Here is a 15217-nt window from a genome sequence, read left to right as displayed (position 1 = left end):
CAGTTCTGAAGGCAAAAGGGGGTCCAACCCGTTACTAGCATGGGGTACCTAATAAAGTGGCCAGTGAGTGTATATTTATAAAATAGACATTTTTGCTTTGTTCTACTGTAAAATGTACTTATGATACAGCTGCAAAGAAGTATTTGAACACCTGAGAAAATCAATGTTAATATTTGGTACAGTAGCCTTTGTTTGCAATTCCAGAGGTCAAACGTTTCCTGTAGTTGTTCACCAGGTTTGCACACACTGCAGAAGGGATTTTGGCCCACTCCTCCACACAGATCTTCTCTAGATTAGTCAGGTTTCTGGGCTGTCGCTGAGAAACACAGAGTTTGAGCTCCCTCCAAAGATTCTCTATTGGGTTTAGGTCTTGAGACTGGCTAGGCCACGCCAGAACCTTGATATGCTTCTAACAGGGCCCCTCCTTGGTTCTCCTGGCTGTGTGCTTCGGGTCATTGTCATGTTGGAAGACCCAGCCTCGACCCATCTTCAATGCTCTAACTGAGGGAAGGAGGTTGTTCCCCAAAATCTCGCAATGCATGGCCCTGGTCATCCTCTCCTTAATACAGTGCAGTCGCCCTGTCCCATGTGCAGAAAACACCCCCAAAGCATGATGCTACCACCCCCATGCTTCACAGTAGGGATGGTGTTCTTGGGATGGTACTCATCATTCTTCTTCCTCCAAACACGGTTAGTGGAATTATGACCAAAAAGTTCTATTTTGGTCTCATCTGAACACATGACTTTCTCCCATGACTCCTCTGGATCATCAAAATGTTCATTTGTAAACTTAAGACGGGCCTTGACATGTGCTGGTTTAAGCAGGGGAACCTTCCGTGCCATGCATGATTTCAAACCATGGGCTGATTTCTCACCTTTCTTAGGATCATTGAGATCTCACGAGGTGAGATCTTGCGTGGAGCCCCACTCCGAGGGAGATTGACGGTCATGTTTAGCTTCATCCATTTTCTAATGGTTGCTCCAACCGTGGACCTTTTCTCACCAAGCTGCTTGGCAGTTTCCCCGTAGCCCTTTCCAGCCTTGTGCAGGTGTACAATTTAGTCTCTAATGTCTTTGGACAGCTCTTTAGTCTTGGCCATGTTAGTAGTTGGATTCTTACTGATTGTATGGGCTGGACAGGTGTCTTTATGCAGCTAACGACCTCAAACAGGTACATCTAATTCAGGGTAATAAATGGAGTGAAGGTGGACATTTTGAAGGCCGACTAACAGGTCTTTGAGGGTCAGAATTGTAGCTGATAGACAGGTGTTCAAATACTTAATTGCAGCTGTATCATACACATAAAAAGATGTCTGTCTGTCACAGTGGACATGCACCTACGATGACAATTTCCGACCCTTCCATGATTTCTAAGTGGGAGAAGTTGCAAAATCGCAGGGTGTTCAAATACTTATTTTCCTCACAGACACACAAACACTTTCATATAACTTGCAAGCTACATTTCAAATAGCTTAGAATAGATCAGAAAAGAACAATCATTTACTTTTAAAGGCCTCTGTGGCTCCAGGTGCATGATTTTTGTCTGGATGGAACTTGAGCGCTAGTTTCCTGTAGGCTTTCTTAAGCTCATCCTCATTGACTTCTTTACTGACACCCAGCACTTCATAGTAGTCCTTACACCGCTTTATTCTGAAAGACAGGGACAGAGACTGAATCAGCTGAACACAATCTAGCGGATAATTTTTGACCGCTCCAACAGAAAGGCAGGTGAGAAAATATTTCTTTCTCCTCGAGCTTACCTTTAGTGTTAAATTCTCTTTCTCTGTCACATTCTGTACAGCAAGCATGTATACTTTATTTATTACGGACAGGAAGATTGGCACATACACTGGCCTGTGATGCATATTCCAATCTGGCATTAGAGCTGGGCTATATGGTTGAAATCAATGTTACAAAATGAACATGCATATTTTTCAAATAATAATTGTAAAGAAAATCCAATAAGCCATTTTGTTTGGAATTCTAATTGGTACGATTTCATGTGACAAAAATTGATTGACTGATTGATCAACTTAGACAAAAGATTTAGACAATGTTAATGATAGATCATCATGGTATACTAAATGTCGATAATATTAAGTTATCGCCCCTCCCCAAATCATAACTTGAGTAGGACTACTGATCATCTGGTCATAAGTTAAATTAGACCGTTTTTATGTAAACATAGCAAACAACTGGTCTTATTTTTCTTAGGAGAAATAATGCTATGTTTAACCCAGTAAAGTTTACCCAAAGGATTAAGTATAAAAATCACAATGGAGTAGAGATGTTTGAGGTACAATACACAGGTAGGATTGCGTAATGACGAGCAGCACGTTTATAGTTGCCATTTGCAACTTTCTAGGATCTGACTGGAGGAGGACATCTGGGGATCAAATGCACCAACTTCCTACCCCTCTCTCTTTCTCTGTAGTCCTATCTTGCAATCTAAAATTAGAACATGTAGTTGTTACCTGGTATCTAGTTCACACATGCTAAATGTCTCTCACTTTATCCCCTCATGGGCAAAGCACCAAGCTGTACAGGTTCCCATGACAATTAGCAATGTGTGCACAACACTGCAGAGACAACGGTGTCCTCCTGTAGCCACAGATGAAACGGCTAATCAAGTATGATAGAAACAGTGCTGCTAAGGGCCAATCGTACGAAATCACCAAAATAGGCAACTGAAGTGGGACAGGTGACAGTACCTCTTAGTGAGAAAAGAAATACAGCATAAAAGGGAAGACCTAGTGAACTTAAAATTCTCACCTTTGCACTCCTTCAACCTGCTCTTTAGTGAAGCCTTTGGAAGACTCGCCTCCTCCAGGCTCTCGGCCTTCCTTTTCTGGCTGGGCACCGGTGCTTTCGGCTGCTTTCCTACGATATGCACCGTTACCCGCTGAGCTCCCATTCTTCGTTAACGCGTCCAACAAAGCTGAAGAAAAGAGGAAGAGGCTAAAGATGAATTAAATGAATAATGTAAAGGTCCAAGCTTCTTTAAAAAAAAAAATTGTGATCAAGTATTTTTGTTTTATTTAAACAATTCAAAACAATACACTGGGAAGAAAAAACAGAGGAAAGACAGGGAGACCCAACAAAAACAACAACAGGAACGGAGCTCGCAGCTCCAAGCTTCATTAAGTTAAAAGGTGTAACGTAAGATTATATATAAAAATATTTGACATTACCACTGATTAAAACTTGTGTAATATAACATACACTCATTTTGATTGAGGGCTAGGGGTAAGACGAAGGGATGCACAGCCCTTAAAACCAAGGGAGGACACAAGCTTACTTGAAAACCGAGGTGTATCCATATACATTGCGCAAGAGGCAAAAATGGCTGCCAGATCGACCAGAGAGACCCATAAATGTAAGTGTTTTTGGCTTAAATTATTGATTTAAAAATTGACTGTCTTGTACATATATACTTGCAAACATGTTCTTAATTTTTACTTTTGAAAAAAACGCTAGTTTCCTATGCTAACCACTAACATTAACGTTACATTGCTGATTTGCACAACAGTCCCGCATTTCTCTGCCTTGAATGTCTACAGTTTTAACTATTAGCAGAGAATTTTGCTTGATATCAATGCAAAACACTACTTGCTTTGGAGACATTGATACATGCTTTAAATAAGCCGTCCTGTATCCCACATGGACGCAGGAGGACACACGGCAGCTGATCCACTTTTGGGCTGAAAATGAGCAGAAGTTTCTTAAATCATGAGTTCACGTTGTGTATTTATTATTGTATTGGTACTGTATTACTGTAATTATTCTTGTTCAAGCACTTGTACATTGTTGTTGGTTGTGATATGGGACACTGATGTGAGGGAAGAGTTACTGACCAACTGGCATCAGACTGGTCTGGAATATCAGAATAGCTGTAGTTTTGTTTGTTTGTGGTTTTGTGTGTCTTTTTTAAGTTTTACACATTTGAGTGCCTTTTATGTGTGTGACATGTAAGTATGTATGGTTCTAATAGTTGATAATGGTGCTGTAATATAATATATTTTATGTAATGTTTTTGCCGGTTATGTTTAATTTATTGGGCAATAACGACGGATTTTTGTTAACAAAAAATGTTTTGGAACATCAATAACATTCAAAACAGTGATAACGTAAACAGATATACAACACATCATGCAGTGTGTATACACATGTGTATTGCAAACAGACCTAAGTACTACTCAAATAGAGACAACTCAAAAACAGTAGGACAAAAATTTAAGTTACTTGTGAGACAGGTTGAACCCCCATGTGGCTGTTGTGATCAAAACTAGGTGCAAAATGCTTGGTCTGCCTTCTTATGTCAACCCTTTATGTGTGATGCCCAGGATTGCATCATCTGGGGATGTAAGTCCCTGGTTACTCAATGCCAGACACGTACACATCTAAACCCTCTCAGAGACTCTCTCAGACTTTTAGTGCAAGAGGTGCTGAGCAGCAGTGGCTCATACAAACTTCTCAGCAAATTGGTGGCCATATATGTGCCATTTAGCTTTTTCCAAGGTCAGTCATTACCTTCCTTTTGGAAGCTTGTGAGAAAACACACACGCACGCGCGGGCGCACACACACACACACACACACACACACGTTTATCTAAACTATACACTCACAATCTTGTAAAGAGCCTTTTAGAACTACAATCCAAAGCACGTTGTCAGTCCCATCGTTACTTCGTCGATCGTCATTTTACAGAGACACACTCGTATGTCCCGAATTAGCCTTTACTCTGGGTCAATTATTCAATTAAAGGATTGTCATTCGGTTGGCCAGCATTAAGTCCGAGCCGTGACTACATCCTTCTCCAGAGCTCCACCTGCCTGTTCTGCCCAATCCCTACAAATCCACGGCCTTTAAACTTAGTTACAGCATCAATAACGTAACTAGGCCAAAGTGTATTTACTTGAAGTAAAATAACATGAAAGCTAGAAAAATGCCTCAGAGTCCAGCTAGCTTTTAAGACGTTACAATAGGTGACAGCTAGCATTGCCCTCTGAATCACTGAAGGCTTGATAGTGGATTGACGTTTAACAGCTAAATTGTGTCCGTTGTTGATATTCTGAAGCAGTACAATGCTTCACTGATAGCGGCAAATAACATCATTTTAACCAAAATTACTGAGAAGTCCACAACAGCGAAGCGCTGGCTAGGTTAGCTTGCTAGTTAGCGAACATAATGTTAGGCCCAGTAGCTAACGCTAACTCAGATGTGTGTTGCCTAATTTATTGTCTTACAACCACATCTTATTCGTGACTAATGTCAACTAATTATACAAATGTGTTTTGCAAGAGTCAACAGGTACCTTGATGTAAGCGTACATCGCTAGTGACATTAACAAACGTCAGCTAACGCTACTAGCTAGCTAACACTAATTTACAGCCCCGGCCGGGGCGGACCTAACGTTAACATTACCTTTGGCTCTGTCGGTTGGATACAGCTTTTCTGCTTTGTTTAGAAACTTCAACGCTTTCTCTTTATCTCCGGCTTCGAGGGATCTCGTCGCTATATTAATACATTTTTCCGCTTCGTCTCTGTTCCCTTCCATCTTCTTCATCCCTCTTCCTCCCCCGCCAGAGTCAGCTGATCATCTCCCACTTGCTCACCCGCACTGGCAGCAAAATCCAACCTACTATGTTTCCTCTTTGTATGTATTTATCCAGTATATTTTACTATATTCGTGTTATGAATGAAAAAAATAGGCATATTTGGGAATTGGTGGATAAACTCTCAGATCTTTTACTTAAGGTTACAGTACCACAATGTAAAAGTGTTCCATTCCAACAAAATCCTTACGCACATGTTGCCGGAAGTAGTTTCAGATACTTCTTTTAAATGGAATGACCTTGCATCCCCATGAAGATTTTAAAGCTTAATTATTATCTGAGGTTTTCTTATGACTCGTGTTCTTACGTCCTTGTATAGTTGTGTTTCTGTTCTGGTGATTGTGTTCTTGTTCTCAGGTCTCTCTTGGAAAAGAGATCTCAATCTCAATGAGACTGCCTGATTATATTACAATGAGCTCTGATTGGGTATGTAATGTTAGGTTTATTATGGATAGCTGTGCTGAGTACAACTTGGATCCCTCTAAAATCTGGAACATGGACTGAGGTGGGAACAAAATCCTCCAGGTTTAAGCTTTTATTCAATTACCCAGAAGGTGTGCTGAAATATGCACCTTCAGACAGACGTCAGGTGTTTATTCCAAGCAAATACTACTACTACTACTACTACTACAACTACTAGTACTACTATGCAATTTAAATGTAGCATCCACTTTCAATTAGAGAGGGAAGAACTGTCTAATTAGAAAACTGGCATAGTACCATTGCATGTCTGATGTATTATCATATTCTCGATAGCCAACAGATACAGTGATGGGACATAGAGCAAGATAAGAACCACCTTCACTAAGAGATTACAGTGACCAAATGTATTCAAACATCTTGCATTATGCCTTACATTTTGTGCCACCATTAACTAAAGATCATCATTTGGTTCGTATGCTGTTTTAAGGATAATATCATTCATCAAATGACACTCTTTTTTTTTTTAAACAAGAGAATGTTAAGTAGTAGAACATGGCTTAACTCTAGGTCATCAAAATCCTTAAAATATTGACAGAAAGATTTAATACAATGAATAAAAATAACCAAGACAAGTGAAACAGTCTCAGACTGGATAACATTTTTGGAGACTTCTAACAAGAAGTGTTAATACCAGTGAAAGCTAGACGTTTTGCTTCTTGACCCTCATTCTCCTTGGGTTTACGCTGCCCTTGTTCTGACCAGCTGTAGTGTAATTACGGAAATAACCAAGTCGTCTTCAAGCTTCCTAAAGTCGCCAACAGAGTCTACTTCACTGTTCTTGCTCTAGATTCAATTCAAAGAATAAAAAAAAAAAGGGGTTGCAACTGTAAGTTTGGATGATTGCAGTACCATCACCAAGGGGCTGGCGGCAAGATGCACATCTAGAAGATTTCAAGTTTTTGGTCGTTTGTCCTTTGCGAGCATCCTTCCAAACGGTCTCTTAAACTGGCGTACGTGAAGGGGGAGGTTTGGCCGAAAAAGAGCCCATGGTGTTGAGTACAGCGTGGATGCGGAAGTGTAGCCTCGACTCCATGTGGTAGCCTTTGTAGTTCATCCTACAAATAAGATCACTTATCAGCTCTTTGTGTAACATGATGGCAGTATAAAATTTCACATCATTGGGCAGCCATATTTCTGGAAAGCATTTTGGGAAATGCCACTTTAACTATGGAGGTAGACATCCAGAAGCAGGCTTTTTTTTTTTTTAGATAAATAAAAATGTGGAACTAAATGTAACCTAGGATTGAAGATGGGTTAAAAAATACTTACGTGACATTTTCAATGACTGTGATGGCTGTGTTGATGTCACCTTTCTGCTTGTGCAACAGGCCCAGCTCATACATTGTGAATGGCACCAGGTAGTTGTCATGCTTGATATCTTTTTCACTGCAAACAAATATTGAATCAAAGTCAATCCATGGGTCTATTAGGGTTCAAAAAAAGATGGACAGTGGCCAAATTCAATTCCAGTTGTGCAGTAACTGCAAGACTCCACATCACACAAAGTAGGATCTACAGTATGTATATAATGCAAGACGAGGTATGTATGGAAAATTAGCAAAGGCAGCTAATGCAATTCACATCACATGTAGCAGTGTATTTACAAAGAGAGTAGTCTTCACATTTGTAGTTTTGGTTTCATCCATCAGGCAACAGTTTATTCCACACTCAATGTCATTTTATGAATTTAAAATGCACAACTATAAAGCTTTACATAAACAACTTTATGGAGTCTGTTCAGCTGCAAACTGTAGCCAGAGGGAGGATAGTGGAGGAGGATGGACCATTCATTAAAACTATTTAAAGTCTTTAAAGTGGACATTTGTGTAGAGATTATCAAATGTGAAACAAATACAATTCTGCCAGTGCAATAGATGAAAAAAAAGTTGAAGATCAGAAATAATATTACAGGTCAACGTGTTGTGTAGAATTTCTCACATTGTTTCAGTTTATTTGCAACCAGAGTTTCCGAGAATGTGTGTTGCATTGGCATTAAAACTGCCTCACCTGGAAATGACAAAATTGAAGCAGAGCTCAGCCTTGGCTAGATGCCCCAGCTGTCTTAAACACAGGCCCTTTAACAGCTGGACAACACACTGGTCATCCAGGTGATACTCCGATGGGTCTACACAGTAGATAAAATGTGGTTAGTTTCACATGGGTGTGCGAGAAAAATGAAAACACTTTAGTCAATGTGCTTTAAAGTTCTGCTCCAACTTTGATCATTTCTCAGCAGCTCCTCTGCTTCCTCCAAGGTGGTCAAGATGCTTTTAGTCAATTCGGGTCTTTTGCCAACTATTGTAAAACCATTCCATACGTACATCATCTCCTGTGGGGAAAAAGATGGTTGTTATTAAGCCAGTACTGATTTTTCAATGTTAGAGTGCATGCACACGTCCTCACCAAAGCAGGCACGGATAGCTTCCCAGGGTTAGAAGAAGAGTATCGCTTTGCCTTGTTTGATGCAAACTTCTCTGTTGGAATCGACTTCCCAGCAATCCTCCGTCTGAGACCATCCACCTGCCTACAGACAAAAAGCCATTTCACAGTTACTGTATCATGATTACAGAACTTACAGAGTTGTGTGACCAAATACTGGTTCTCTTAGCAAACCTAAATAACTCCACCACATTTTCTCCCAGTGTGGTCACTTGTTCCTCTGGTAGCATGCTCAAGATGGCTGCTTTCTGGAATGTATAGGTGGCCTGCAAGAGAAGAGCAATCAGCTTGTCATAAGCAATGTAAATACAAACAGTTTTACGTCAGGCTGAAAAGGTTATATTCGTTACCGGCGACCACTTGCTCTCTTTGCAGAGCAAGTCAGCGTATCGATACGCCTCTGTCCAATTTTGTTCAAAGGAGTAGGCCCACATCAGCTCCCAGTAACACAGGTGGTGAATCTGACGCCACTCCTGCTGTGTGGCGATACATGCCAGAAACTTCTGCTGGGCCTGTGGAGGAACCCAGACTTATGTGTTCAGTTTTCTTTCTACAACTACATCAAATGCATTTTAAAAACATTGAGCTACTTTAGACAAATCCTGTTAGACCAGCTATTACCACTACTCACAAATGAGAAGTTTCCTTTGAGCAAAGCAATTCTTGCAGTGTAGAAAAGAATGAGCGCTCCCTGTGGACAAGATACAAAACACGTTAATTAAAAATTATTCCCTGAGGACGGGGGCAAGAAAATAGTGAAATCTGCGATTGGTTAGAATCAGCATCAACAAAAAAACGCTCACATTGGGGAACTTTTCAATGTAGGGCTCTAGAAGAGCTTCAGCCTCAGTAAGGTTTCCTTCACCAGTACCTGAGAGAAGAACACGAGCAGCATTTTCTGACATTACAAATCTTAATATAATGATAAAAATCAGGTTTATCTACAAATAGATGAGGGATTCGAATTCCTGAGAGAAAAGTTACCCAGAATCACTGTAATATAGAGATGAAACATCAGCAGAGTCAGGGTGCTGAGGATGGAGCGCAGGCTGTTGCAGGCTGCTCCTTTTCTCAACTCTGACAAACCCAGTTCCTGTAAGATAATTAGCAAATGATTCTTTGTTTTGACATCAAATCTTTGCTATAGAAACACTAATAGTATATTGTGAGTTTTACTGGGGAAAAATGTGACTGATGGTACCTACCCTGTCTCCTGAGAAGCCCAAAAACTCCATCAGTCTGAGGACTTTGGCTGGGAGCAGAGACACCATCTGATAACAAACAAAATAGGTTAGGGTAAAGTAATTATGACCCAACTTCACAGTCTATAGCAACATGAGTGCAAAACACAATGTTCTATAGTATGACTGCAATGTTTTCTATTGCTCTCACCAGATTAAATGATCCAATGCCCATGCTGACACCACCCCTAAAATGAATGTGTGTGCTCGTCTGCTTTTCCATATCTGTTGGGACACTGGCCAATGCCTGGCAAACCCTGATTCGGGAGACAATGTTATATTTGAAAATATACTTGAATATCATAATGTGTCCTTTATTCCTTTTTTTTGTTTCGTTTTACAGCATGTTGCCTACAAAAACCCCAATTTAAGCTTCTTACTTGTAAATCTGATAACTGTTTCGGATTCTCATCCCTCCCTTGATGAAGCCGATTATACTCTCATCCAGGAATGTCAGCGCTGCATTCTGCAGCACAACTTCAGCGTAGCATAGCTCTGCATGCATTTCCTCTGTGACAGATATTAAACATGACATGCTGGGTGGGGAAAAAAAGCTGCAGATATATTGTAATAAAACAAAACAAGTTGATTGGACAAGTCCATTTAACACTTAATTGGCACTTTAATTCCTCTCCTTATAGATCCACAGTCTTGAAGCTTATGTTAAATGGACTTTTCTAGTCAACTTGTTCAAGTTCACAATAAAAATGGACGCTGGCATAACTGTAACCACATTTGCTCTTTGTGCTGCGACTCATATCGGATCAATTCCATTAATCCAGATGTTGATTGATTCTGGTCATTCTGGTTAAATGGATCATTGCTTAATTTGATATGCAAATTTCTTTGAGTTTCCTGTTTGTCAACATAAGACATCATGTTATACAGAATCAAATATGTATATTTTTATGACCTGCTAGACTTGTTTTCCTCATCCAGGAGCCTGCAGTCAGGTAGAGATTGTTAGCCAGATTTAATGTCAGCGCCCACTCTCACACCTAGGCTCCACACCCTCCAAGCTTTGGTCTTGCATTTTTTTCCCCACCCACAAACGATGCAAAAACTCTCAAAACCCCATGTTCACCTTGTGTATAACATTCAGTTTTATGTGTATTTCTAATACAACACTTAATTGGCACTTTAATTCCTCTCCTTATAGACCCACAGTCTTGAAGCTTATGTTAAACGAACTTTTCTAGTCGTAACGACCACTCAAAGCGCTTTTCTACCTATCACTAGCGTCATTCTACCAAAATGCACCACAGAGCGCCACAGGAAGTCATTCCTGCCTGTGGCCATCAAACTTAATAACTCCTCCCTCTGAGACACTTAGAGAGGTTGATACTGGACAATATTATCTGTATTATCTGTTGTGCAACAACACTGGCCTGAAATGTGTGCAATACTCAACTACTACAATTGTTATTATTATTTTATTTTTTTACCATTGCAATTCCTTAATTATGTTAATTATGTAAATAATGTATAACAACATTCCTTTAACTATGTAAATACCGTACATATCCACACTCCTTATATTTCTTTATTTATATTTCTACTCTGATATTTATACTATTTGTGCAACTGCAACACAGAGTTACCCTTCGGGGATCAATAAAGTATTTCTGATTCTGATTTACACACTACAGGCACTATTCAGCCTATTCACACACACACACACTGATGGCCATAAAAGAAATGTTTTTCCCAGCACGTCATCGGGAGCCACTTGAGGCTTTGGCCAAGGACACTTTGAGACACTTCCAATTAGTAGAATTGACCACTCTACATGAGAAGCCTCAGCCTTATCACGTACCTTCTGTCAGGTTGTCAGCTGGTTGTCTAAACCACAGGCCAGTTAAAGTCTCCACTATTCCAGTTTTCTTCCGAAATCTAAGGAACATAAAGTATGAGGTAACAATTTAATAGAGACAAACTCAGCAATGTATGTTGTATCTAACAATTCATTCTTCTATATACAGAATATGATTGTAATTTTCTTTACTCAGGAATGTACCACATGTTGTCCCCAATATAAAAGTAAAAATTTAAATCCTAAACTTTTATGAAACTGTTCAGCCATACCTTTGGCATGTCTGCAGTGATTCTTTCAGTGACGTCATGGCGGCATCCATGTTGTTAGGTTCAAAGGTCATGCCTGCCTGCATCACCAAGATGCTGCTGTAGCCCATTGCGTGGTACATGCTCTGATTCTTCCTGAAGGGGAAAATGCAGTGTAATAACCCTGTAACACTACACTAGGCATCCATCCTTCAAGTAAACTGTATTTTTAGTGTTAAACACATAATTTAATCATGAATGTATTGCATGCATTGCCCTATTGTCTTACTGTCTACAATCCTCAATCCTCATTTGTTTACATATGTGTACTGTTTATATGTCCGTATGCCCTTTTTCTATACAAACATATCTGTACATAGTATCAACATGTTTAACTTATTTTGCGTTGCTGTCCTTGTGTTTAGCCCTATGTCTTCTGTCTATGTACTTTGACAGCAACAAAAGGTCAGGGTTAAATTCCCTGTATGTGTTCACACTCACTTGGACATTAAAGCTGTTTCTGATTCTAATATTGATGATCAAAGTGTGTTGAACTTACCAGGGTTTTAAGAGAGCCAAAGCATCAGAAAACCGGTTGTTCAGAAACAAATCGAGGGCGGTTGAGCATTCCTTCAATGCAGCCTCTAAATCCATTTCAGGTGATCTAAATGACAAATAGCCAAATCAGTTAAGGCTTCTACATGCCAACAGACATAGTGACATGAATAAGGATCTGGGAGCATTTGAGTATCAAAGACAAGAAGCAAGTGGCACTCCAGACAAGGCTTTCCTTCTTCAAAGCTTTGAAGGTAGGTGTGTAAAACAAGAGGGTTTAAAAGTGCTGTCTATGTATGCACAGTTAGACCAGTAAGTACCAGTAAGATATACTGTCTGTACTGCCCTCTTGTGTGTATGTGGTACATTACAATGAGTAGATTTTATCAAATTATTTCCTGGGATTCCCACATGCCTACTTATTATTTGCATTATGTGCCAATGATTAAAACCCATGCACACATACTGGTAAAGCCTTAAAAAATAATAGCATGATATCACTTACATTGAATCTTCACTGCTTTGGTTTAGTTCCACCTGAAACAGGGAAAAAAAGGAAAAATCTTATTTTATCCACAATTTTATAGTGCAACTGAATTCCAATGATGTTTAAAATGTGTGCGCCTGACAAAACATGTAGGCTACTTAATTTAGCATATTTTATTCATTTAAAAGAGGATGTAGAAAAAAAAAAGTAAAATGGGATATATCAGCCATCGGACCTCTGATGCATTCAAGAAATAACAATTCTACATGTACTGACAAAAGACAAAACGCAAGCTGCAAATCAACTAACAGCTGTTATGAGCAATGTGGTTAGAGAGCTCTCATTTGCACCTGAATGTGGATATGTATATTATCTGAATTTCTAATCGGCTAGGGTATACTCATATCTCCCATGACATTCTTGTAACTTCTTAGAGACGACAGATAAACAAGCTACACAAGTTTTAGATAGAAAATCTAAAACGTACCAGCACTGTCAGATTTTAAAGAAACTTGAACTCCTATGGGAGAACACTGTGAAATACATTAACTCATTAGTTTTTTAAATCCTTCATGGTCTGCCTCCACCTCCTTTCCAGAAATATATAAAAACATCTCAACCAGAGCAGGCTCCAGAAGTAACTGCACTGTTCCTTTAGGAGAAGTTCATTTGGCCAGGCTATTTTTTCCTTTAGAGCAACCACTACCTGGAACTTGATACCAAGACTTATCTTCTCTGACCTCATTTTCCAAACAGCTTTAAAATGGCTACTGCAAAATCAAATGTACAAAAAATCAAATGACAAATGTAATTTGTCCTGTTGTTGATCTGTAATTAATGTCATTTTTTTGTGATGTTTTACTCTAATTCGTTTTATTTAATAAAATAGATTTATAGGGATCATCAACCTGTCAAGGATTAAGGATGAAAATTAGCCTTTGGCTATAATACTGTATAGCCTACTGTATTTACATTCTTCGAAATGTTCATTATTATACACTGTAGTTTTTTGAAATATATAAATAAACTTAAACTTAAACAACATTAACAACTCTTATCTTGGAACTCCCCTTATAACTTTTTATACTTGACTAAATCAGCGTTAAGCCACAGAAACAGCGTTAGCCTAGATATAAATAAAAAATTACAATAAGTTTGTTGGAAAAGTATCCCTGTTCATCAAACACCTGTAAAGAAGCTGCAGTAAACATAACCTACCTGTTGTAGTGAATTCTCTTTATTATTCTCCATTTGATGTCGAAATTTGAGTCAGATTAAAAAGATTACATTAAACGTTGCTAAGCGACATGATGTCTATATTTTCCTATGTCCCGAAATAACGAATGGATAATTCCGCCTCTCGCGATATTTATAAAGTCAGGAGTCGGTGCCGCCCACAAATCCATTGGTTCATGTCAAACCACATCACTGTGGGCCCTGTTTGAAACAACTCATCCTCTGCAGCTGACAGTCCCCGCAACCTTTACAAGCTGCATGTGTAGCACAAAGGAGTGTTCTCAAGAGAACACACAGCTAATTTATTAAATTGGGTGTGTGAAAATAGGATCAATGGCCTAACTGTTACTCCGATCTTTTTTAGCCTAGACAGAGCAATGTGAAAATTCTCCATTAACAGTAAAAGTGCCTACAAAATTAATGTTGTCCACTTAAAGTATCAAAAGTAAAAGCAGGCCAATCAGATTGTTAATACTGCTGCAACAAAGAGAATCTAGAATTCTTTTTTAGCTGGTTTATTTAGAAGTTTTTGCCAAGCAAATTACAAATTTACAAATCATGCAAAAAAATATTTTTTTAGAATTATTTTCAAAAATTAAATAAGTCTGAAAATATACATTAATATGAATTCAACATTTTAATAGCAAAGATAAAATGGCCAATATGTGGAAAAAAATGTATTTACACATTGAAGATAAGCTTACTATAGCCGCTGGGAGCCATACAGTTTAGCTCAAGGAGTCACTGTGCTTTCCAGATTTATGTTTAATCATTAAAACATGATGCATAGATAATATCCATTTCTTTTCATCTATTCTGCACAGTTTATTATGCAACTCATTTGTATACCTTATATGTGGTAGGGGGTCCCCGTACTCAGTCTTTTGTTTAGTTTAGTTTTTTTTTCTTCAGTTTATATCATTTTGTAGAGTAGTCATTTTAGCTGTCAGGTAAATGTACTGCAGTAAAACATTTCCCTGTGATGTGTAGAAGTAAAAGAATAAAGTAACACAAAATGACAATAGTCGTACAAGTTCTTCAAAACTATACTTAGGTACCATACTTAAGAGTAAATGTAGTAAGGCTGATTTACACAACT

General features: G+C 38.8%; 2 protein-coding genes across 2 annotated transcripts in view; both read right to left on the bottom strand.

Moving 5' to 3' along the window:
• dnajb14 (DnaJ heat shock protein family (Hsp40) member B14) overlaps window positions 1-5698 on the bottom strand; it is an 8611-nt gene extending 2913 nt beyond the window's left edge. Inside the window, exons 1-3 of the mRNA XM_034889535.1 lie at window positions 5426-5698; window positions 2773-2938; window positions 1505-1650 (exon numbers count right to left, since the gene is read on the bottom strand). Coding sequence (XP_034745426.1) covers window positions 1505-1650; window positions 2773-2938; window positions 5426-5567 — 454 coding nt within the window. The 5' untranslated portion in view covers window positions 5568-5698. The remainder of the gene's footprint in view (window positions 1-1504; window positions 1651-2772; window positions 2939-5425) is intronic.
• A 1223-nt stretch (window positions 5699-6921) lies between these two features.
• On the bottom strand, window positions 6922-14244 carry LOC117935186 (tetratricopeptide repeat protein 39B-like). Its single transcript, XM_034857327.1, has 18 exons — window positions 14101-14244; window positions 12901-12932; window positions 12400-12504; window positions 11865-11996; window positions 11596-11672; window positions 10160-10289; window positions 9931-10036; window positions 9744-9809; window positions 9523-9631; window positions 9342-9409; window positions 9170-9229; window positions 8889-9050; window positions 8713-8804; window positions 8503-8623; window positions 8317-8428; window positions 8107-8224; window positions 7369-7485; window positions 6922-7154 (listed from the first exon to the last, which is right to left on the bottom strand). The coding sequence occupies exons 1-18, from the start codon at window positions 14131-14133 to the stop codon at window positions 7040-7042; spliced, it is 1755 nt and encodes a 584-aa protein (XP_034713218.1). The 5' UTR covers window positions 14134-14244; the 3' UTR covers window positions 6922-7039.
• Window positions 14245-15217: the final 973 nt, after the last annotated feature.

The sequence above is a fragment of the Etheostoma cragini genome, chromosome 2 (genome assembly GCF_013103735.1).
Source record: "Etheostoma cragini isolate CJK2018 chromosome 2, CSU_Ecrag_1.0, whole genome shotgun sequence".
Lineage (NCBI taxonomy): Eukaryota > Metazoa > Chordata > Actinopteri > Perciformes > Percidae > Etheostoma > Etheostoma cragini.
Note: the sequence above shows the minus strand (reverse complement) of the source record. Positions and strands in the feature narration are given on the sequence as shown.